The sequence below is a fragment of the Podarcis bocagei genome (assembly GCF_964188305.1).
Source record: "Podarcis bocagei genome assembly, chromosome: 13".
Lineage (NCBI taxonomy): Eukaryota > Metazoa > Chordata > Lepidosauria > Squamata > Lacertidae > Podarcis > Podarcis bocagei.
This window is the reverse complement of record NC_138138.1, coordinates 33,374,059-33,397,798: the sequence shown is the minus strand read 5'-3', so window position 1 is coordinate 33,397,798 and position 23,740 is coordinate 33,374,059. Positions and strand designations below refer to the sequence as shown.

The following is a 23,740-nucleotide window of genomic DNA, read 5'->3' as shown; positions in this document are numbered from 1 at the left end:
GTAGAAAGGACTATACAGCAAGTGAGACACAATCTGTGAATGCAGCATACATCTAAAGCACCTACCCACCCACAAATCCTGGGAATGATAGTTCACCCCTTGCAGGGCTACAGTTCCCAGCACCCTTAACAAACTACAATTCCCAGGATTCTTGGGGGAAGGGGGATATGTGCTTTAAATGTCAGGAGTAGAATACCTAGCCCCAAAAGTACTTTATTGCATCGGCCGCCATTCTCTCTGCAAACCTCATTCTCCCTTTTGTACCTTCCTAGCCAGGGACCGGGGAGATCCTGGCTTCCCCCACTTCGGTCTGGCCTTCTCTGCCCGTTGCCCTGGGAAGGTCTCTGTGTGCAGCTGCTGCTTCAGTGATTGGCTGGAAGAATTCTCTTCTGGATGCCTGTTCCTTCCAGGCCCTGTTAAGGGCCCCAGAGTGACAAGGAGCACCCCGGGGGAACTGGATCGCTGCCCGTGCCAGGGTGATCAAAACAGCTATTTATGGCCCAGGAGGGGGATCCTTGGATGGAGGCCAGAGTGGAAACCAGCCACAGCACCTGGGAGGGAGAAGAAGAGAGGGAAAGAGAGGAGGAGGAGGAGGAGGAGGAGGAGAGGGAGCCTGGGAAAAGGGGGGACCTCCTGCTTTTATGGGGCTCCTGGCAGCCCCTCTGCTTGTGCCAGCAATGGAGTGGCACCTGGTGGTGGGAGAAAGGGAAGGAGGGAGGGAAGTAAGGAAGGTTCACATCTCAGCAAGGGGAAAGTAGCCTAGTTTGAAAGAGCAAAAGAGGGCCAGGGAAGAGGATGCCTAGCCATCCTGCTCCCTCATTGCTCCTCTCTCTTTTCTGTTCATAAAATTTAACTCCAGTGCAAAATAAACAAAGCAAACAAACCCTCAATAGCATGGTAAGGCTTACTTGAAGGTATCTACCAGGGAGAAGAGAGGAGATAGATGTTGCCCCAGTTTGGATAAAAACCTCTAGTTTGGGTCACGGGTTCCTGTGTCTTTGGTTAGCTGCCAGATAATGGGGACCCGCCCTTCCATGGTTCTAGGGGGTCTATGTGTTCGTGGTGGTTGCTTGGTGTGCTCTTGGACTCTCTCTCTCTCTCTCTCTCTCTCTCTCTCTCTCTCTCTGTGGGGGGGGCATGCACACACAGACACCCGCACACGTACTTTCCCCTTCTCCAGAGTGCCCTGGGGCAGGAGGGAGGACGGTTCCATTTTTCAGATGCATCGAAATATGTGAGTGTTGGCAGACTATATGCAGACACACCCCTTACAAGCACAGTTCATTACTGCATGTTCCAGAATGGTCCAAAGAGTTTCACAGTTCCTGCCTTTTTTCTTCTTTGTAATCCTTCCAACAGCCCCATGGGCTACTCCTCAAAGGGATGCCTGCACCATCAAGGGATGACTTGCATGTTTGAATGAGCTGCTGTGGTTCTAACTCCCCTCAGATAGAACTTCCTTTAGGGATTGTCTTCCTCAGTACAGTGGTACCTCTGGTTATGAACTTAATTTGTTCTGGAGGTCCGTTCTAAACCCAAAACCATTCTTAACCTGAGGCGCACATTCACTAATGGGGCCTCCTGCTGCCGCCGTGCTGCTGGTGCACGATTTCCGTTCTCATCCTGGGGCAAAGTTCTCAACCCAAGGTACTACTTCCGGGTTAGCGGAGTTTGTAACCCGAAGTGTTTGTAACCCGAGGTACCACTGTAGTGTGTATGTTCACATAATCCATTGACAGTCACCACATGAACAGTAATAAAGGCTGCAGTCCTCAACACGTGTACCATGATGGCCAATGTTGTTGGACTTCCAGCTCCTTTCAGTCCCAGCCACCATGGCCAAAAGATCAGGGATGATGGGAGTTGTAGTCTACTTTGGCTGTCCCTGTATTACTGAACTAGCCCCATAGTGGGACTAACGTGCATTATGTCATGTTGCAGGCACAGAGAGAAATTCTGATACACCTGCATATGTGAATCAGCCCTGGGAGAGAGATTTGCCCAAGACCACCCAGTGAACTTTGTAGTAGCTTAGGGCTATTTCCCATACAGCATTTTTTTCCTAGGCACGGCCAGGATGATTTAAATTATAAAGAAAAGAAGAAGACAGGCAGATCATTGGCTTAAATAAATCAACTTCTACATTTTGAAATTCACATATTTCCTGAACAGGCATGAGCAAGCTGGCGGATTGCTGTAGCACAATTCAAACATTGGCTTGCATCCAGGCTCAAGTCAGTTGCACTCTGGGCACTTCCAGGCTGTTGCTATTCTCAAGTGGAATTCAATCATGTACTGGCAAATTTGGGTAGTGCAATTAGAGTTGATTGGGAGAGCTTGCGCAACAAACACACTTCCTCCCCCAATGGTTGGACTTTCTGCAAAAAAAAATTAAAAATGCACTGGGAAGTGTGGGATAAAGCTTTCTCTGCAAACAAATGAGTATGTACGAATGCTTATTAAATGGCCCACGTTGTCTAATTTTCCTGCAAATGAAACAGGAGGAATGCTCAAACAGGTTGCCTTTGGCACCCTTAATTCCCACTGAAATCAGTGAGGCTTAATTTAAGTCACAACTAACTTGTCCCATTGATTTCAGTGGCATCTAACTCTGCAATGCATATTCCCAGAAGTAAGCCCTGCTAAATTCAGTGAGACTTTCTCCCAAGTAAATGTGCATAGAGCTGCAGCCTAACTTCAGTCAACTTAAGTCTGGATCTAACCTGCTGGTTTGAAACTAAATGAAGTATTAATATCAGCTAGGAACATGATCCAAAATGCGTGGTCATGGTATTCACATGCACAGCACAACTACATCTGTTAGAAGATAAATTTCTTTTGGACTCTCTCTGTGCTATGTGAGAATACTAAGCAAGATCACTTACTTGGAAGTTAAGGTTGCAGTCATGTGCATATTTATTTGGAGCTAAGTCCTGTTGAACAAAGTGGGATATACTTCCAGTAAACAAGTATAGGACTGAGCTGTAAATGTCCAGAGCTTTCTGTAAACATAGGTTAGTCATTGCTGGGCAAAACATTGTTTGCCCACCAGATGGAAAATAAATCTCCACGTAGTTTGTTTAGCAGGTTCAAAAACAAGTGTCTTACTAGTCAACTATGATATGCAGTCGCCAACTATTCCCTTCCTTGACTCCTCTGGCATGCACAGAGGGCTTTAGGAGAGGCAGGGTCACAGAATCATAGAATTGTATAGTTGGAAGGGACCCCAAGGCTCATCTAGTCCAATGCAGGATCATCTGTTGTCTGTGCCTGGCATGGAGAGGACAAGAAACAGCTCAAGTCTCATGCTGATTGGAAGGCACTCCTGCTGTTTCTTACCTGCTCAGAAACTGCACTGGCAATTGAACCTCTGTCACGTGCTGAATGTCCTGTTTGCTAGAGGACGGAGGGCGCTCATCCCAGGTGAGCTGGCGAGTGGATTTGTGGAGGCCAATGCACAAATATTCATAATTAGAGAACTGAGACACACTGAAGAGCTTCAGTAGTTGGAAGGTGCACACTATAAAAGAGCCCAAGATGACCAATATGGTCTCCCATGGATGATCCTGGTGGTATGTAGGAGAGCACATCTGTATCCTAGTGTTTACAGTCACCAGGTGCATTAGGAAGCCCTTGGCAATAAACGGGATACACAAAACTTAATGCATCGTTATGATGCTTAACCTCAGCAGTCAAGTGCCCTCTGCCCACCAGAGCTTTTTATAAACAGACCAGACTTTAATTTATACAGTAATCTGTTTGATAGATGGCCGTGATTCAGTTTTAAGAGTTTGGCAGTATGAACTGGAACCTGTTCCATTCAGGTGTTATTTTAGATGGGTTACTTGGGGGTTGGGGGAGACCCATGATGTATTTTGAAATGTTTTGTTAAAAAGTCAATTTTAAAAACAATCACACTCATTTTTATGCATCCTGAAGGGGGGTAGCTTTCCGCATCAACTGAACAGGGAATAGTCTAGCCACTGAACATACCTGTCCAGAGAAGGGGGAAGGGAGGAATTGGGATAAGGACAACGTGGGCTTGAGGAAACCTCAGGATTTAGGGTGCGGATATGCATGGGGCTGGAGAGCTAATCTTTCAGCTAGGCTTTTAAGTTTTCTACTTCTGGCCCCTCCAGGTAGTTACCGAAAAAGAAAATAAATTGTGAAATATAAGCATAGATTTCTTTTTTGTATGATTGGAAAGATCACAGTTCTGCTGTGTATAGAGATTAGGTTCCCTCAGTGCAAAATTTGGATTGGGGAGGATAGCACCACGGAGCATACACCTTCAGTGTATGCACGCTTGTAACATCTGCTTTGCATGTAGAAGGCCACAGGTTCAATCCCTGGCATCTCTGTGTAGGGCTTTTCCGACACCCTGGGGAGCCTCTGCCAGTCAGTGCAGGTAATACTGAGCTGGGTGCACCTATGGTTTGATGCAGTGTCTCTGCTGGTGTACCGCTCTGCTCCACATGTCACAGCGGCTCTCGTTAACTACTGTAGCACTTGATCATGTATTGCACTCCCAGCAGGAATGATCAGGGCTGGTGCTGTGCCAGCTGCAGGGCTTAGCCAAGGGGCTCCACTGCCACAGGAAGCAACGGCATGGCACAGTTCAAGAAGTGCCTCCCCACAATCTCTTGCTCCTTTGCCGAGAATGATGGGGTGCAATGGTGTTCGTCAGAATTGCATCCTGACACCCATTGGGCTATTGCAAAAGATTCTGGGGTGCAACTCTCAGAGCACTGTTTTTTAATTGGAAAAGCGATACCACTTGGGTTGTTTTTGATGTCAGGCTGACCCTGAGCCCCTGCCAAGGAATGGTCCTTTATATAAAGTTACACTCCATTACATAACCAGAGGATTTGGATCTAGGACAGCTGGGTTCACTTCTTCAGCTCTGTCCAGGACCCCCTGTGTACCTTTAGACAAGTCTCTCTCCCTCAGTCCCCCAACCTGTAAAATGGGAGGTTTATTGCATTAGGCATAGGGCCATTGGTCAAAACACAGTCACTTAAATGCCACAGATTAAACAACAGCACGGTGCCTCAAAACACATACCCGCAGACTTTTAAAAGATATTATTTCAACCACAACAACAAAACACAGAACACCATTTTAGGTATGATATTTTTACAACTTGTGTTATGTCCTCCGTTCTTACACTTTGTCTTTGCAGCTGCCTCCGTGATAGTTAAACCAAAATAATAGCATCCTTATAGGCTTCAGTTATTTTCACAAGTAATCATGATGCAGAGTGTTTGAGATTTTAAAATTTATTTTGCATCACCTGCATCATTAATTTTAAAGTGACACCTACCTCATATGTTCTCTGTCCCACTTTCAATCCCACACTCACAACTTGACACACATTTGTTTTCAATTATTTATTATTTAAATTTGTATCCTGCCTTTCTGAGGAATAGTCTCAAAAGCATCTAGCAGAAATAATACACATGCAATCAACTGATATATGATAAAATCAATACAACCTGCCAGAGATCCACAGTATGGGCAGTTTTATGTGTGGTGTTCAAAAACACTCTTTGATGGACAATGAGGCTCATCTCTTTGTTAAAGTAAAGCCAAGACTCTTGGTTGGTTCACAGATACATTTCTTGACCTCTTCACTTAATGGCCAGCAGATAAATGTGTCACTGTAAAGTGATGCCACATTGGAAAGCATAACAGTTGAGTTCACACTGGGTAATATGCGAATTCTATTGGCTGGCATTTGGTCCAGGATGACTGATTCACATCTGCCATCCCTGCTTGATGGAATAGCCATCAGATGAGGACTATTCCTGTGTGAGCCATCACTAAGATACAGCAGAAAGCTTTGAGGAAAACCATGAGCAGCAGTGTACTTTGGTAATACAGCGCCCTGAGCAAGGACAAAATCTGGCACACACAGAGACCCTAAATATTTATTATTTTCACAATAATTCCTTTTGGTACAATTGCTTTTTCAATCAATCTTCTCAGTAGGTATCCGTATAAATATAGGTGGTTATTTTCACCATCATTTTGTGCCCCCTTGGCTCTGCATTCTGTGCACGGGAACTGCTTGTACTGCCCTAACTCTGGCTCTGCCATGAGTAGAGTCCTGACAGGAGCCCCATCCTCAGCCCGTGACTTATCAGATGCATGTGGCTGTGCCCCAGCTAATACACTGCTTGATGTCTGTGTCTCTTATATTTTGCTTCAGGAGCCATGACGGAGCTTCAGGAAGTGCAGATAACTGAGGAGAAGCCGCTTCTGCGAGCTCCAGGAGCACCTGATCCGGGCAAGGTCAGCAAAAGGACAGGATTCCCCTGACTCTCCCCTTCCTTGCCATCCCTCTTTCTCCTTCTCACCAGTGTACCCAAAGCTGTCCCGTCTTGCCTGTTTCTCTCCTTGTTCCTTTCCGTCTGAAGCAGATTGGCAAAGCAGACACATAAAAAATCTCCCTTACGCTGAGCTCAGTAGTCAGTCCATCTGGCCCAATGGTGGAAGGGCTCAGTGCTTCAGGCAGAAGTTTTGTTTGTTTTGTTTTGCTTTGTTTTTCCCCATCACACTGTTGCTACATCCTTGTAGCTGGAGAGGCTGGCAAATGAACTTGGGCTCTTTCATGTGCAAAGTCTGTGCAAAATATGTGCTCTACCCATTGGAGGCTGGTCCCTTATCGCAAATGCCCCACCAACCTTACCTGCCTGCCTTCTTCCTTACATCCAGTCCAGGGGGCAGCTCTGGGTGTCAATTTCTTCCCCCCTCAATCTCAAGTGTTGCCCTTGTAGAATGCGGCAGGGAACAGGAGGGGGACAAACCAGAATTAGTTGGCTGCGCCTGGCTTTGGCGCTGGCTCTGGCTCCACCTACTGGTGGCCTCCCTGCCTTCCACCCTACCAATCACAATGGGCACCCACCGCCACTGACTCTACCACCAATCCATGGCCCCTCCAGATACCTAAAAATTGCAACCTCTGCCAATCCACCAATTCTGCTGGCCACATCCATAGAGGTGACAGAGCTCTACTGAGAGACGAAGCATGTCTCTTTCAAAGCACTGCAGGACAGAGATGCAACAGCTGGACCATCTCCTCTATTGAGGAAAGGGGGAAATTCAGAAACTCATGCTCTACCACTGCGCTGCAGCCCTTCCCTGGTTGTTGCTATTTGAGAGCTTTAACTCTCTGAATAGTGGTATAAACCCTTATCCTCCCTTGGTCTATGCAGAGGGCTTTTTTGCCTTCCATTGATGATGAAGTGAGACATTTATATAAACTGGTTGACCGGAGAATCACATCCCAGGTCCAGGGCATTATCAGGATTGCGAAAGCTGGCCTGTTCTTGGATACCCAGCAGAGCCTTGAGCTTCCAGACATAAATGCTGGAATATGAATGAATGCAGTAAATAAAACAGCAAAAAACACTTGCAGAAATGTTGCACTTACAATCCTTTGCGGTCATGCTGCTGGGGGAGATTTTGGTGCAGACTTGTCCAGCCTGTTGTTATGTTTCTGGAGCTGCACTGCAAATCCACAGACATTATGAACTGTACCAGTCTTAGTCATACTCAGAGTAGACACATTAAAATGGATAACATAGGTACATTAACTTCAGTGGGTCTCCTTTTGAGTAAAAGTTAGGTGAATGGAGCCCTTAGACTACTTATTTTAATTTTCGGAGGCAACAGAGTTTTACCTGACCGAAGAGGTGATGCAATATCTGTTTTAATAAGCCACAGAGTGTATTTGGATAGAAATCAAACCATTGATTTATACGATCAACAGGTTGCTTTGTATCTAAATGCCTTGGCGCTATCTGCTTTGTCGTACTCAATACTTAGGGGTGCTGTCAACAAAGGATCTCTCCCCCCCCCAAAGCTTGTGTTCCATGCGAAAGCAGCTCAGCCCTTGCAAAGGACGGTGCAGCCAGTTAATTCCTTTTTACTCAGGTGCTAATCACTTCCCAGCAACTGATCTCAAAACTGTGAAATCACCTGGGTTAAGTAAGGTGTGAGTGTGTGCAAATGTTCCCAGGAAGTCATATTCTTAATCATAGAAGTCCTAGGATATGTGGCAGGGAAAACATCTGGCACAGGTGTGCTTTTAGCCCAGGTGTCCTTACCATTGGACACAGGTTGCCGGGACTGCTCTGGTGAACTATACAGTCTAAATGGCTAGTTTCTTTGGGGAAGCATGGGTAGGGAGCAGGCCTTTGCCTTTCCCCAAAGACACAGTATGACCTCAGCTAAACAATGCATCATTTAGCAGAAAGCATGTAAGGAAGCAGGTTGAGCCCTTAGCATTGCAGCTCTAGAGAGCAGTTAGCTTTCTGGTGAGTCCAGTTTTGCTCAATGTCTGCTCATTGCCCGTGCCGGTAAAAAGGGCCCCAATCTATAGCAGGAAGTCTCTGCACCCCCTTGATTTCCGCTCCCCTGCCCTATTCCCATAACTCTGATTCTTTTTCCTCACTTACTTCCCACCCTGCATTCTCCGTCTGTCTGTCTGTCTTTCCCCCTCCTTTCTCTTTCTCTCTCTCTGTGTTCTAGGATGCTGAACTGATAGCAGCCAAACTTCTGCAGGAACAAGGCCAGGTAATCACCACCCCTTCCCCTCTTGTTCACGGGGACAGAACTGGTGCCCCAAACCCTCAGAACGCCCTGATACCAAAAATGCCAAACAGAAAGAAGCTGTGTTAACCCCTCAGTGATCGTTCCTTCTCTCCTTGTTCCATCCATTCTGGGTATACTGTACATCCAAGCATTGCAGTTGCTGCCTGATTGATTGAGCAGAAATCTTGCAAGTGTACCTTTCCCTCAGCCTGGAGTTTCAGAGTTCTACCCAGGGGAGCCAACTTGGGCCCAAAGTTATGGGTGCCCATGACGTCATGTCATCATGTGTGCCCCGGCCTCGGAACCTGACTTCTGGTGGCAAGGCCTCAGGGATGCTGTCCAAGGACTCGCGAGGTCTCAGAACCCGACTTCTGGTGCCACCAGAATTCAGGTACCAAGGTCTCGCAAAGCCTCAGACAGCATCACCGGGGTCTCACAAGACCTTGGACATGACTTCTGGTGCTTTCAAGGCACCAGAAGTTGCACTGGGGGCTCTGCAGTGTGGGTGCTGAGCACCCACAACAAAATTTTTGTTGGCGCCCCTGGTTTTACTCATGTTGAATTCCTTCCAACAACTCCTGTTGATTTGCTACTCTGGGATGAGACACTGAGTCCTTTTTGAGGGAGAAGCAGCAACCCCAGTCTTTGAAGGAAGAGTGAGCTTACAGCACAAGGATGGAGAGACTATGGCCTTCCAGTTGTTGTTGGACCCCCAACTCCCATCACCTCTGACCACGGCCATGCTGGTCCGGGCTGGTGGGAGTTGGAGTCCTTCTGGAGGGTCCACATCCCCACGGTTTATTTAGCAAGTCAGTGTAAGCCAGGTGTTGGGAACCTTTGGCCCTCCAGATGTTGAAGAATTACAACTCCCATCAGCCCCAGCAAGCATAGCCAATGGCTAGAGAAGACAGGAGTTGTAGTTCCGCAACATCTGGAGGGACAAAGGTTCCCCACATCTAACATAAGCAGATAATGGAGTCATGACTTCTGTGTAACCAACTTAAGGCCTTGTGAGCAGGAGCTGAGGGCACTTCTGGGGTTGCCACCTTTCTCTGTATGCTGAGAAAAGATGCCTCTGTTAAACTGAAACAGAGCACTGCCGTAGAGTGTGTCAGAGCACTGATCTATCTAGCTTTCTTATTGCCTATGCTTGCTGACTATGCTCTTGTCTATACTGCAGGGTTTCAGGCAGGGGTCTTTCCTAGCCTTACTTGGAGATTCAAAAGACCTCTTGCACAAGATCTCACAATGAGCCACCTTTAATTTCTCCATTATATAATCATTAAAGGCACAACAGCTCTCCCATGGAATCTTGGCTCTGGCCCAGCCTGTTTCTTGTTTCTTGTCTTCAAGATATATAGGAGGCACCTTTGCCAACTCCAGCAGGCTAACACTATTCTTCCTTGCCATCTGCCAGTCAGTTCCTTGGTCAGTGCCAGGACCATGATGGGCTTGAATTAAAGCTTCTACCATCCTTGCTTCCACTCTGTGGCCTTAAATGGCTGTGGGATGTGCAGAACTTCAACATCTGCAGCTTATTCCATCACTTGGGTTGCCAGGTCTTAGAAATATCCCTGCTTCTATGCCTTTAACGAGCAAGTCCAGCCAAGCTCATCCCTTATGTTATGAAAAGCTTTTCCTGCTGACTTCTGTAAATCAAGCTGGTTTCAAAAATGCAGGAGCAGCCGGGACAAGTTCTGTCACCACCACCATGTTGAGGAAAGCTGCACCTGTTGAAATCCCTGCTTGTTATCCGGCTAAAAAGGTGGCAACTCTTCTCTGTTTAGTCATGACCTCATTGATCAGCCTTAGGCAAGGCAAAGTCCCATTTGGTAAAATAGGAAAATATAATTATAGGGTTGTTATGAGGTTTGGTGACACAGCAGGTGTAAACGGAAAGAGGCAACCCTTTACATAATGGAAATGCCAAATAATAGCTGCTCTTCCTGATTGCAAAAATCTTATTGCACCAGTCCACCCACATGCAAGGTAAGTCATTCTTGTGCCCATTTTCCAAACGAGGAACTAAAGATCAGGAAACTTAGGTCTGTCCAAGACCACCCAGCATGACAGGGTCAAGCCCTGGACAGGTCAAATTCTTAAACTATATTCGCATTTCATCCCAGAGCTAGAGGCAGACTCCTGGAGGCTTGGCTTCCAGACCTTACCAGCTGTTAGGATTCTAAGCTGCACTTGGTGGGTGAAAGGTTGAGCTTTATTTATTGCTCCCTCTAAGAGCAAACGGAGGTGGGGTGTGCCAAGAAAAATGGAGCCAAAATGAGGTTGCTGAGTAACAGGAGAGGCAGTATTGGTAGCCCTGATGTTTTCCCAAGTCCAAAAATATATTTTAAAGGAATGAAACAAAACCCAGTTGGACCAAAAAGAGAGAGAAAAAGACAACCTAGATGGACAAAAAAGCCCCCCAAAAACCACCAGTCCAAGCTGTCAGGGGGAGGATGTACTGCAAAATTTTGTTGCAGTTCCACTTTATTTATTATTTTGATCATTCATTCAGTGGTGTAGTGGGTAAATGCTGATGTTCGTGTACTCTTCATGACAGGCCTGATAGCCAAGCCCCTCCTAAGCCTGTACAAAAGAAGAAGCAAAACTTTTGACAGCATTTTTTCCCTTCAACCCATCCCCCACTTTGAACAGTTTGGGTGGGCTCAAAGTCTTGGTCAGTATTTTGTGGCATTTTGGTTGGTCATGATATAGGGATCTGGGATTTCTTTCAGAAAGAAAAGTGCTGGTTTTAGCCTCTTAGCTATGCTTGCTAAGGCTACCTCCCTCTTCCTCTGTTTAGTTTATTTGGTGGGTTTCTCTTTGAGTCAAGCTTAATTATTTGGCACATAACGAATTGACAAGTAATGCCCCCCTCCCCGAGATGACGCCAACATCCCTGCCCCTCCCTGTTCCACCACACTGCTGCATTAATCACAATATTTCTATTGAAATGTTTTTGTGAACACAAACATGCACACAGGTGCCAAATCATCCAAAGTCAACACAAAAGCAATAAAACTACAACCCATAAAACAAATCAGAATGCAGGAGAGTAGATAAGAAAATGTAAGATTAGATTAGGCTGCAATAAACAACAGTAGCTGGTGTGCCGACATGGATGAAACAAAAACCTCCCAAGGGGCTTATGGCTAGTTGAGTGACCAGATGCAAAAAGGAAAGAGGCCTCTGTGTGTTGTCAGCTGGTACCATGCTGCGCACTCCTGCACTGGCATTATTTGCCAGCCCTACACAGCTGTTAAAGACACGGGAGCAATGTCTGCCTTTGTACCATGACTGAAAACCCACCAAGCCAAACACAGCCCAACACTTTTCTGCAGCAGCAGCAGAGGCCACAAGGGATTTCCTCTTTTGACTTCCTGCCTGGGTTTGCAAAACTACAGAAGCTGCCAAGTATGTTGTGTTTAGGCACAGCCCATTCTCTACATGTTGTACCCTTAAGTATAAGCCAGACTTCCATTCTGCCATGTTCCTTTGGCATAGGACAGGAATGGGAAGCCTCAGGTCCAGGAACCGCCTCCAGGCCTTTCTGTTTGACTTTTGGGACTCTTGTTCCTCACAGGCCATGTTTCGCTGGCTCCTTTACTGGAGTGTTTTTGCCTGGCTAGAACATGTCCCCAAACTCTTATAATCCTTCTTTCCCATGCCTGGGTGGAGGATGGAGAGGGGTGTGAGAGTAAGCTAACATTTGTCATCCTGCCCACTTTTGCCTGCACTGCCACAACCACCTGATGTTTCCTAGAAGGGAATGTGAGCCTCAGGCTAAAATAAGTTCCTCACCCCTGGCTTAGTAGAAACCCTGCTGCAGGACTGTATTAAGAGTCCTACCAGGGAGCTGTATATACAGTGGTACCTCTGGTTACGTACTTAATTTGTTCCAGAGGTCCGTTCTTAACCTGAAACCATTCTTAACCTGAAGCACCACTTTGGCTAATGGGGCCTCCCACCACCGCCGCGCAATTTCTGTTCTCATCCTGAAGCAAAGTTCTTAACCCGAGGTACTATTTCTGGGTTATTGGAGTCTGTAACCTGAAGCATATGTAACCTGAAGCGTATGTAACCTGAGGTACCACTGTAACCCCATTAGACATGCCTGTTAGTTGCCTTCCACAGTTTGTACACCAACAGGGGCTTCATTCAGGCATTCTTCTGTTGTGTTTAATCGTTGTGTGAGGGGGGGAAGGCAAGGACAGGTCCTCCACCCCACCCCACCCATTGCCATCACTGTCATTCTCCATGAGTTGGAGGGATAGCTTTTCTTTGGGATCCAGAACCTGATGTCATGGGCTGTATGCCAGGAAAGGTGCATGAGCAGAGAAGACTTCCTGCTTCAAAAGCTAGCCCTCCAACTAACTCTTTGCTTCTGTCTCACTTGACCCCCGTGGGACGGGTTGAGGGAACTAGCACTCTTCTTCCCCTGTGCATGTGGGCTCAGGACAAGGAGAACGCCTGAATAGGGGTTGTGTAGGACCTGAATACAGTACTCAGGGTTCAGCAAACAACCTTCCTGGCAAGCCACAATGCCTGGCTGGTGGCCTCTGTTTGGCTCAGTGGGTGCTGTCCCAGACTATCATCTGTAACCATTAGTCAACGTTTCCCGCTTTGGGCTTGTGGCAGTCTTGCCAGCAAGTCTTAAATCTAGACTCGCGGTCGCTTGCCTCTCTTCTGAACTGTTTCTTTCATCTCCACCTTTTACCCTTTTCACGCCTGTGTTATTGCCTTTCTGGAAAGGAGTATCTGCTGGTGCCAAATCACTCAACCTTTCTCCGAGTGTCCAATTGCTTTTGAATACATTGAGTTCCCTTGTGTGCTATAAGAGAAAGCCTTAGCAGGAAGGGCTTGTAGAATAAACAAGGAACTTTAAAGAGAGAGAGAGAGAGAGAGAGAGAGAGAGAGAGAGAGAGAGAAGAAATGTGATTGTTTTGAATATTGGCCCAGGTTTCTCCCAGTGTATCATGGGAATGATAAGGTGGAGACGATCAGTCCTCTGACACTGAATTCTGCACTTGTTCTGGAATGTTGTAGGCAGTGTTTCGTTTTTAAGGCAGTGAGTGCCAGCATAGTCTTCACTTATGAGTCATACCGCCTGACCTTGCACACGCTTCAGATGTATTTCAAGATTACAACATGGCTTGGAGATGATTTGTACATTAGGAAAAAGCACAGAGGAAAGCGGATTATAATATATGTCCTTTTATAAAATTCCAAATTGGGATGAGAAGAAAATAAACCCTGTATACTCAAAGCTACAAATAATCTATCTTACTTGGCATATTCCTGGACTGGACTTTACCATATAAACAACATGTTCTGGGTTTGATTCCTAACTCATCTTTAAACCATGGTTTGGCTACTATTCTCAGTTTTATCCTGAGAGCCTTGGAAGGGATGCTGATTTTAATCTACAGGTAAAAAAGCATAGAGTTGTCTTGAAGTAGTTGTAGGGACAAAGTAAGCAACTAGTGATCTTGATGGACTTGGCGGGTACTTGGGCAGGGGAACAAAAGTGAGCATCCCATGAATCAGAGTCTTCTTTGAAACAAAACACCAAGGTTCTAGTCCTCAAGGCTGTGAAGATAGGCATGAAAATAGAAGGGTCAGAAAATCAGAAGCTGAGGGTGGTGGAATAGAAGAGAAGAATATTATCAATTTTTAATCACACTGGTAACTGGGTCTTTAACAGTATCATGATGTGCAGATAATAGAAGGGGGATAATATTTTATCTCCGTAGTGTGATAAGGTCCACCTGGTGATTACCATATTTTTTGCTCTATAAGACTCACTTTTTCCCTCCTAAAAAGTAAAGGGAAATGTGTGTGTGCGTCTTATGGAGCGAATGCAGGCTGCACAGCTATCCCAAAAGCCAGAACAGCAAGAGGGATTGCTGCTTTCACTGCGTAGCGATCCCTCTTGCTGTTCCGGCTTCTGAGATTCAGAATATTTTTTCTCTTGTTTTCCTCCTCCAAAAACTAGGTGCGTCTTGTGGTCTGGTGCGTCTTATAGAGCAAAAAATACGGTATATGTTGCTGTGCATTGTTGGCAATGCTGGGGACTCAAGAACTGAGCAGAAGTTCTAGCAGCCGGGGTGGGCCATAGTACATGCATAGTAGTTTTCACTACCCCATAACTAGCATAAGTAGAATAAACTCTGCAAAATAAGTGAAAATATCCAGTTTTGTGTGCGCACATGTAATTTTCATTTCCCACTCCTTGTTTTTAACCACACACCACACACAGCCTTAGATGTATGGGAAAGCAACAACTGACTGGGCCCTGAGTGGTCTTTTGACGGCCCATTTCTGTGCTGTCTCTGAACCCAGTCTCAGTCCTGTCCCTTGAGGTAGCCTAATTTAAAAAGTGCAAACAAACTAGGATTGAACTACGTCTTTACTCATGCACTGTATGTTTTCTGTGCAGACAGCTGCTATGATCAGCACTGGAAGCCTGGAAGAGGAGGGGGGCTAGGATCACAGCAACCAGCTCCCTCCCCACCCCCCATGTTGATTGTGCCTTGTACATAGAATCTATGCGTGCAAAATCTTTATGAACATGTGATGTGCAACCCCTGCATTTAGCTGGATCCCAGATTTCACAGAGGAAGCCCACACATATACAATCAGTTTATGCGTTACAAGGAACCATCTAAGCACAGAAGTCAGAGATGGGGCCACCACCACTTATGACCCGACTTCTCCCTCCATACACTCAGCATAAGTCTGGTTATGGCTGTCTGCACTGGGTTATGGTCTAGCCCTGTGATGTCACATTTGCTCACCCTTCTTTCTTTCTATCTCTCTCTCTTTTCCCCCTTCCACAGAAACACACAGTGGAGACACCTTATGGGGTTGTGACAATCACCATCCATGGGACACCCAAGCCCAAACGTCCAGCCATCCTCACCTACCATGATGTGGGACAAAACCGTAAGACTGGAGCACCCACTTGGTTGGGGCAGGAGGGAGGGGAGGTTGGGGGCTTTCCAAACGGTGCGACCCCAAGAGAGAACTTGGCCATTTGCCCTACAGTCCAGCTTGTAGAACTTTTGCGTCAAGGATCTTGCCATTCTGGAAGAACCCCAAGAACTTTTTGTTTTCGTGGGGTCCCAACACAAATTTACACCTATGCAACACACACATTCACTGGGTCTCCTATTGTGTGGAGGTTCCTTGATACTATACCACTGGTGTGGGGAAATTTCAGGCTATGACCCCAAGGTCCACCAATCAGGTGCAAAATACAAGGGCCTATTTGGAGAATACTATAAACAGATATCAAGGCCTATTTGGAGGCTGGAGACAGGTACCTGCTGCCCCCCGTGAACAAAACATTGGGAAGACCTGCATGTACGAGCACAAACCTACATCTAAGTTTGTGTGGATCAGAAATTCTAACAGATTAATGTAGGGAAGGAGAGCCATTTGTGGACACTATTCTTGAACAATGGGGAATCAAAAGCCTTTGCTTTCTGATTGCAAATCATCCTGCGATCTACTGGCGGATCCTAATTTGCCTTGATCTGCCCGCCCCCTGGGGATGCACTCTACCCCACCCATCACAATCAATCCTACCATAGCTGCTTGAGGACGAAGAACCAACACTTCCTAACAATGTAGAGGAGGGAGGGGGACACTCAGGCCCAATGGGGGAGGGGCAAATACAGCCCCTCAGTACTCTCCCTGGACCACACCTCTCTTCGGCCACTCCCCTCACCACTGTCCTTGAGAGTTGTTGCCTGGCTGGAATATGTCCCTGAACTCTGATCATGCCTTTGGGTTGCTTGAGGGCGGGGGTGTGGGGAGAGGCGTCTGTGAGCATGTTTCCACTCTCCTGTTCTAGAATACCAGATCTTTGTGGCCTTTGAGGATGCTCGAGTTTACGTTGTGGGCTTGCTCGGTGGTCGATTCTCAAGCAAGTCGGTCGCTCTGCCTCAGAGTCTGTCTGCAGGCATCTGACTGCTGCTGTCTCTGAAGTTTCCCACCCACCCGCCTGCCTGCCTTCTGCCTTCTGGAACAGGCATTGAAAGCTGGAGGAGACAGAAAACACTCATCCAGGGGAGGAGGAACTGCTGGCTTTCGTTCTTACTTGGTTGTTTATCTCAACCTTATCTTTAGCAGCTAATTTCCCCTACTACTCTCCCTTCCAACTCCTAGAGAAAAATAGCCACCAAGTAGGGGAGATAAACAAGGGGCAGAGAAAGGCAGCCAGCAGCGCCTCCTCCAGCACGTGTGACATTTTTATTCCCTCTAACCATTTATGCTGGTCTGCGAGGGAGTCTCCAAAATTCCCCATGGAATGGCGGAGCCTGCTCTCTCAGGGTGAGTGTAATGTCTAGCCAACTCCTTAGTTCCCATCCTAGAAAACAGGAATGATAGCGGTCTTCCTCACTGGGTTGTGAATGTGAACAAAACATGGGTTGTCTTGCATTCTTTCCACAGCCAAGGGACCATTTAAACTATCACTGCTAAGAAGAAGAAGAAAACTTGAGGAAAGCTTTCAGTCATGCAGCTTTGCATTTTGGTGCACTCTGGTCTACTTTCTCATACCCCCAAAAGGCCTGCTTTTTATTCCCTAACTCTTCTTTTTTTAAAAAAAGTGGATTCATACCTTGACGTTAGAATCGGCAGATTCCATTCTAAAACTTTGATTTGACATTTTAAACATTGTCCTATTTATCGTTAATGTTTCCCAAGTGATCTGCACTCTGTTCCAGAATTTCCCACCATCCCTTGAGGCCAATCATCTCCTGGTTTTGAAAGCATCTAGACCAGCCTTTCCCATCATGGTGCCTTCCTGCAACTCCCATCAGCCCCAGCCAGCATGGATGTGCTTCCATGGCTGTGCTGGCTAGGGCTGATGGGAGTTGTAGTCCAAAACATCTGGAGGGCACCAGGTTGGAGAAGTCTGGACTAGAAGACTCTCCTTCTCTGCAAAAGCTTTCACCCTTGTTAAGGAGACCATAGGAGCTCTCTCCTATTCAAGGTTGCTTGCTTGTCTGAATGCCCCCATCTCTTGCTCTTTTGCCAGGCCAGCTGAAGACATTTTGATCCCTTAGACTGCAGCCCTTAGGATACTTACCTGGCGGAAAAGCCTCACTGAACACAGTGGGATTTACTTCTGAGTACAGTGGTACCTTGGCTGTTGAACTTAATCCGTTCCGGGAGTCCATTCAACTCCTAGAAAGGTTCGAAAATCAAGGCGTGGCTTTTGATTGGCTGCAGGAGCTTCCTGCACTGAATCGGAAGCTGCGTCAGACATTTGGCTTCCAAAAAACGTTCGGAAACCGGAACACTCGCTTCCGGGTTTGCGACATTCAGGAGCCAAAACGTCCAAGTACCAAGGTGTTCAACAACCAAGGTACAACTGTAAACTTGCATAGGCTTTCATGGTAAGGCGAGGAATCCAAACAGCACCTTCCAGTGTAAAAAAGCAACAACAGTCAGTTTGCTGCCCTGTTTACAGACTCCTGGAGCAAGACGGCAGCCGCTGTCTTGATTTGCACCTCGTCAGTCTCGACGGCACTACCGCTTGGCCTTCTGCAGCCTGACACCCACTTCTTCTGTCTCCCCACCCCCACCCCAGATCTTTCGTGCTTCGACACCCTCTTCCACTTTGAGGACATGCAAGAGATCATAAAGAACTTCGTGGTGATACATGTGGACGCGCCTGGCATGGAGGAGGGGGCCCCGGCCTTCCCTCTGGGGTGAGCCTTGCAGCCTCCATTCCTGCCCCACCCGCATCGTTGGGTGTGATGGGGACAACAGCCTAGCAGTCTAACACAGCCCCTGCTCTCTGCTCTCTTCCTAGGTATCAGTATCCCTCGCTGGACCAGCTGGCTGACATGATCCCGTGCATCTTGCAATATGTGAAGTGAGTCGGGGCGAGATCACACGGGTGGGTGGGTTGCGACAACAACCTGCGACGGGGTCACCCATCAGCTTTCTCAAACAAGGGTTCTTTGCACTGGAGTGTAAAATCAGAAAAGGCACAGCCTTGCATTCACATCAATCAAACAAAACAAAGCACAGAAACAGCTTGGGGGCAGGGTTAAAACCCGGAAGATTCTACTACCTCCTAGCCTGTTGGTTCGGTTGCTACCTCATTCCTTGAAAGGGGTTCAGTGCCTTTCACAGATTTTAGGCAGGCAGGAATTTGGCTCACACACATTCTTTATTACGGCCCAAAGACCCGCAAAAACAGTTTCAAAAGCAAAGTACAGCAGAAATACAGAAAAGGCATTACTAGGCAGTTGCTGTGTTTTATCCAAGACATGTTGATTTCTAATTCTTACTACCCCCGAAAGAAATTTTGCCACAGCCAGGGTTATATCATTTTTCTTATCTTCAAGGAAATACTTGAGATAAAAGATATCGGAGTTTCCAGGTAAATTTACCAATAAGGGCTTAATTTGTTGGTTTCTGGCTTGCTTATATACCCCGTAGTATAGTAAAATATGTTTCATGCAACCAGCAGCCTGAGAACATAGATTTAGCAACCATAGGTTTATTTTCCCATCCGCTTATTAATTTAGAGACTTTTCTCTCACCATTCCAGTCACCACCAGCAGCCAGGGGTTATTTTAACAATTTAAACTCGAAACTTGCTCCACACACCCCTTTTCCCTCCATTCCCCAGACCCCATAGCACTCCAAAACCTGGGAACACAGTCCAGGAGCCCTGGCTCCAAGTATTCCTCATTTTAATCCTTAAAACCCAGACTGTTCCTAGACTCTTCACTAGTTCCTAGTTCCATGAAACCCTGAGGAGCTAAGGATAAGCACTGGAAATCCCCTCCTCTCAGTTCTCCTTTATACTCTCAATCCAGGGGGGAAGGAAACAAGTCACCTGTCCCCCAGCTGTTTCCTGCCTATTCCTAACACCCTGGAGGTAAAAATGGGAAACTGTGCCCCTTCTTCTAAGCCAGCCTTTCTCAACCTTGGGTCCCCAGATGTTGTTGAACTACAACTCCCATCATCCCTAGCTAGCAAGGCCAGAGCTCAGGGATGATGGGAGTTGTAGTCCAACAACATCTGGGGACCCAAGGTAGCCTACCAAAGTAAGATTCCTTCTTGGGTATTTCCCATTATTATCATTCTTCCAGAGGGATAGCCAGCCACATGTGTCTGTTACAGGAAATGCAAGCGTCTTTTGGCATCTTAAACATGTAACAGAGTGATTGTGGCCTAGGCTTCCCACCTTTTCATCATGAAGTGTTATATTTGGTTTGACAGATATATAGATATATAGATATAGATACACACACACAGAGAGAGAGAGAGAGAGAGAGAGAGAGAGAGAGAGAGAGAGAGAAATTTTAATATAAATATATACAGATAAATATAGATAGGTAGCTGAACACACACTTAATACATGGGAGAAAGAGAAAGAGAGGGGGAAGGGAATTGGAGCCTGGCAGCGGGGCATGAAAACATGAGGCACACAGTTTGTGCCATTTCGAAGTGTTCACTTTAGAGAAACTTCCAAAGGCACAAGATAAGCAAATGGCTGGGGCCCACTTCTGATTCCAAGTGCCAGAAAAGTGCCAGGCAGCTCCTGCTCCTTTGTGTATTTTGAAACTGGCCTCTTTCTCCCTCCTTTAGCTTCACCAGCATCATCGGAATTGGAGTCGGAGCTGGCGCCTACATCCTGGCACGCTACAGCGTAAGTGGGTGGGGGACCCATGAGTGGTGGTCGGATTAAGTAAATGTTCTCCGTGTCCAGTTTGAACCTCTCCGAAAGTAGCAGGGCTGCAGAGTAGCTGACTTCTGTGTTCCTATTAACACCACAGAGCAGCGTTTCGGTTGTTTCCTGAGCTGAAGTACAGAGGAAGGATGGGCCCAACATTTGATTCCAGCAAGTGTGATGTGCTGCAGTAATTAAGAGAATTAGTTGAGAGACAGGAAATTCCTGTTTCAAATCTCAGGGGAGGCATGAACTCGTGTGGTGAAATTACACAAGCAGCTCTCTCTTAGAGGCAAGACTTTGCCACAGGATGAATGGGGAAACTTTATTCTGATGTTATTGATTGATTTGCTTCAGAGACGCCAGATCTGCACATGTGCTCCCCGCTCCCTTTTTTAAAAAAAATAATATTATTATCTTCACACCAACCTGTGAGGTAGATTAGACTGAGAGGGAGTACATGTCCCAAAATCACCCAGTGAACTTCATGGCTGAGCAGGGATTTGAACCTCAGGCTTAGCTTGATGCTCCAAACGCACCACCCTATCTCTCTGGTTTCAGTAGGGATTGCTGCAATGATGTACACAAAGCAACTCGAATATGTGTCAAAAGCTATTTATGAGAGCTAGTGTGACAAAGAGGAGGAGAGGACAAGCAATGCTCTGGTTCAGCTCTCACTTCAGCCAGAACCAAAAGGGGGGAAAAGTTTAGCATAAGCTGTTGGATCAGGCCAAGGGTTCTGCAAATGCCACGTCTTATTTCCTTCCCTGGCCAGCCAGCTGCCTCTGAGGCACTGAGAAGCCTCTGTTTTATGCCCCTGAAATCATACATAAGCAGTATGGTGAGCACCATGCGAACATTTTATCCACTAGTCATGAGTGTTATTATGATTTTCCACAGCTCTCTCATGCAGACACCGTGGAGGGGTTGGTTCTGGTCAACATTGACCCCAATGCCAAGGGCTGGATGGACTGGGCTGCTCACAAGGTGAGACTGGGAAAGGGAAGGGGCTTACCACTGTCTAATGTGCCTAGTAATCAATTGCAGATGAAGTGAAGGGGTCTGGTGCAGCCTTTGCTCAGCTGGTGTCCTCCAGATATTTTGGATTGTAGCTCCCATCATTCCTGACCATTGCCATGCTGGCTGAGATGATGGGAATTGTAGTCTAAACATTCGGAAGGCTCACAGTTGTGGCAAGCTGGTCCAATGGGCACTTGAATCGTTGTTCTTATTTCTACAAATTTAAACAGCTAACACAACCTATTCTTTGACTGTTTATAATGACAAATAAACAAAAAAAGCCCATAAACATTGGTGTTGGTGCCAGTTGCCCATCGCTATCTAGACAGCAGAAATTCCTTTCAGTCTATCAACCTCTCAGCTGCAGGCACTTCTAGACTGTTGCACTTTTGCGGATGGGATTTAACCACATACCAGCAAATTGAGGTCATACAATTAAAGTGGCACTTCTGCACAACAAGCCCATTTCCAGGGGGGAGGAGGGGAAATAAATTTTGTGCTAAAGAAAGTGATGAGAGGCTTAATTCATTGTTATTGTTATAATTTGGCTACTATTGGGGTATATTGGAAAATTAATTTGGTAAAAAAAATAAAAAGAAAGTGATGAGAAGATGCAACTGGAAAGTGGAGGATAACAGTTACTATATGGGATGTATAATCTCCCCACAAACAAATGAATGCTCAACAGTTGCTTGACATCTAATCACTTCCCTGCAAACTTTGTTCAAACAAACCAAGATGAGTGCTCCATAAACAGGTTGTTTGAAAGCAACCTCCATTTATACTCTTCTTCCTCTGTCTGCTTCCCTGTTTTATCTGCTTGCATTTCTCCCTCCCTCCCTCTTTCTTTTTCTCTGGTTTCTCTTCAACTCTTTCTTCGCCTTCTTTCACCAAGTACTTTACTCCCCCCCCCCGACTTTTCCTCCATATTCTGTGTTACTTTATTTGAATATAAACAAACATGAATTGCCACGTTTCCTAGAATTTAAAAGAATTTATATGGCTCCACATTTGGCCCAAGTTTATCGAAGACTCAGGTGTGCAACCTACGCCTCCCCCAAACAACCTAAAGGGCAGGATGCTTAGACAATTCTGGCCAGGTAGCACCACCTGGCTAAGCTTTCTAGTGAGCCTCCTCTTTCCCAATTTTTGGCTCTGGGAACTTGGGAGATAGGAAGGGTAAAGGCCAATTTCTGAAGGAAAAAAATTCAAGGGCTGCGACTTACATAAAAGCTATCCCTCTTGATGTATAGGTGGGTTCCCACGAGGCAAGACACAGCAAAAACAGCAAGAACCTTTATTGAACTACATAACTGGGAGACAGGGGCAAAGCAACTGCTTATGTAGATTCCTGAAAGCCTGGGCCACTTCCACTCCCAACGTGATTGGCTGTCTAAACTTCCAAGCTGCAAATCATGACTCAGAGTTCAAGGGCCAATGGCAGAGGCCCAAATCCTGAAATGTTCTATGATTGAACATCATATATCGAATCAGAACACAGGAGCTCAGAATCCTTAGTCCAGACTCAAGCTCAGGCGAACACAGGCCACTGAATACATAACACATCTCACATTATCTTGATGTCTTTTAGAGGTGGGATACAGTAATTCAGCAGTGGAATAAAATGCATTCTGTATATTCTCAGAAGCACTTAATTCTGATTGCTTTGCATGTTCCAGGATGAAGACATGGTACTGAAAGGAGATTTTACCTTTTGAGTACTGGCTGAGCTCTGGAAGGCAATAGATTCTCAGAGATCTCTGCTTTCCCTCTGGGGAATAAGCCATTCCCCATAATTCTCATGCAGGTGCCAATCTGGCCCATTCAAACCAGTGTCTACTTTTGCATCTCCTCTGATCTCATTCTGTTTCTCTCTTCAGCTGACTGGCCTCACGTCCTCCAACTCTGAGATGATTCTGCAACATCTCTTCAGCCAGGTAAGCATGTGCAGGAGGGGAGAAGGGTGACAGTAGTTGGTGCATGGAGCGGTGTGTCTGAGATAGAATGGACCAGGGATGCCCCCCTGTCTGAGAAGGCGCTCTCTAGTGATGTGAGATCCTTCGCCAACCTGGTACCCTCCAGATTATTTGCACTGCAAGTCCTATCAGCCTCAGTCAGCACAGCCGTGCTGTCTGGAGTGGATTGGACCTATAGCCCAAAAGCTTTGGAGCGCAGCAGAATGGTTAAGGTTTGTGTGGGACCAAGCTGAAACCATTCTTTAAAATTCATGGATTTAGAACTTGATGGATTATTATTATTATTATTGATATTATTGATTAAAAACCACTGTCTTGTTCTTGTATCTTTACTTCATACTTTAAATCCACTTTTTGCTATATGTACATTATCACATATTTGTATAGACAGCTCTTTATCAGTATATAATAAGCATGGTTAAAATTGGCCACCTTTATAACATAA

The 23,740-nt window shown here is 46.2% G+C and overlaps 1 protein-coding gene across 7 annotated transcripts in view; it reads left to right on the top strand.

Moving 5' to 3' along the window:
• NDRG2 (NDRG family member 2) overlaps positions 1 to 23,740 on the top strand; it is a 41,826-nt gene that overhangs the window by 2,828 nt on the left and 15,258 nt on the right. For 4 of the 7 annotated variants that reach the window (XM_081168369.1, XM_081168364.1, XM_081168366.1 and 1 more), the window contains exons 2-9: positions 6,212 to 6,294; positions 8,536 to 8,580; positions 15,438 to 15,543; positions 18,200 to 18,320; positions 18,425 to 18,487; positions 20,218 to 20,278; positions 21,200 to 21,286; positions 23,200 to 23,256. In XM_081168369.1, the coding sequence (XP_081024495.1) occupies positions 6,217 to 6,294; positions 8,536 to 8,580; positions 15,438 to 15,543; positions 18,200 to 18,320; positions 18,425 to 18,487; positions 20,218 to 20,278; positions 21,200 to 21,286; positions 23,200 to 23,256 (618 nt within the window). In that variant the 5' untranslated portion in view covers positions 6,212 to 6,216. The remainder of the gene's footprint in view (positions 1 to 6,211; positions 6,295 to 8,535; positions 8,581 to 15,437; positions 15,544 to 18,199; positions 18,321 to 18,424; positions 18,488 to 20,217; positions 20,279 to 21,199; positions 21,287 to 23,199; positions 23,257 to 23,740) is intronic. The other 3 variants (XM_081168370.1, XM_081168367.1, XM_081168368.1) reach the window with 1 other exon arrangement.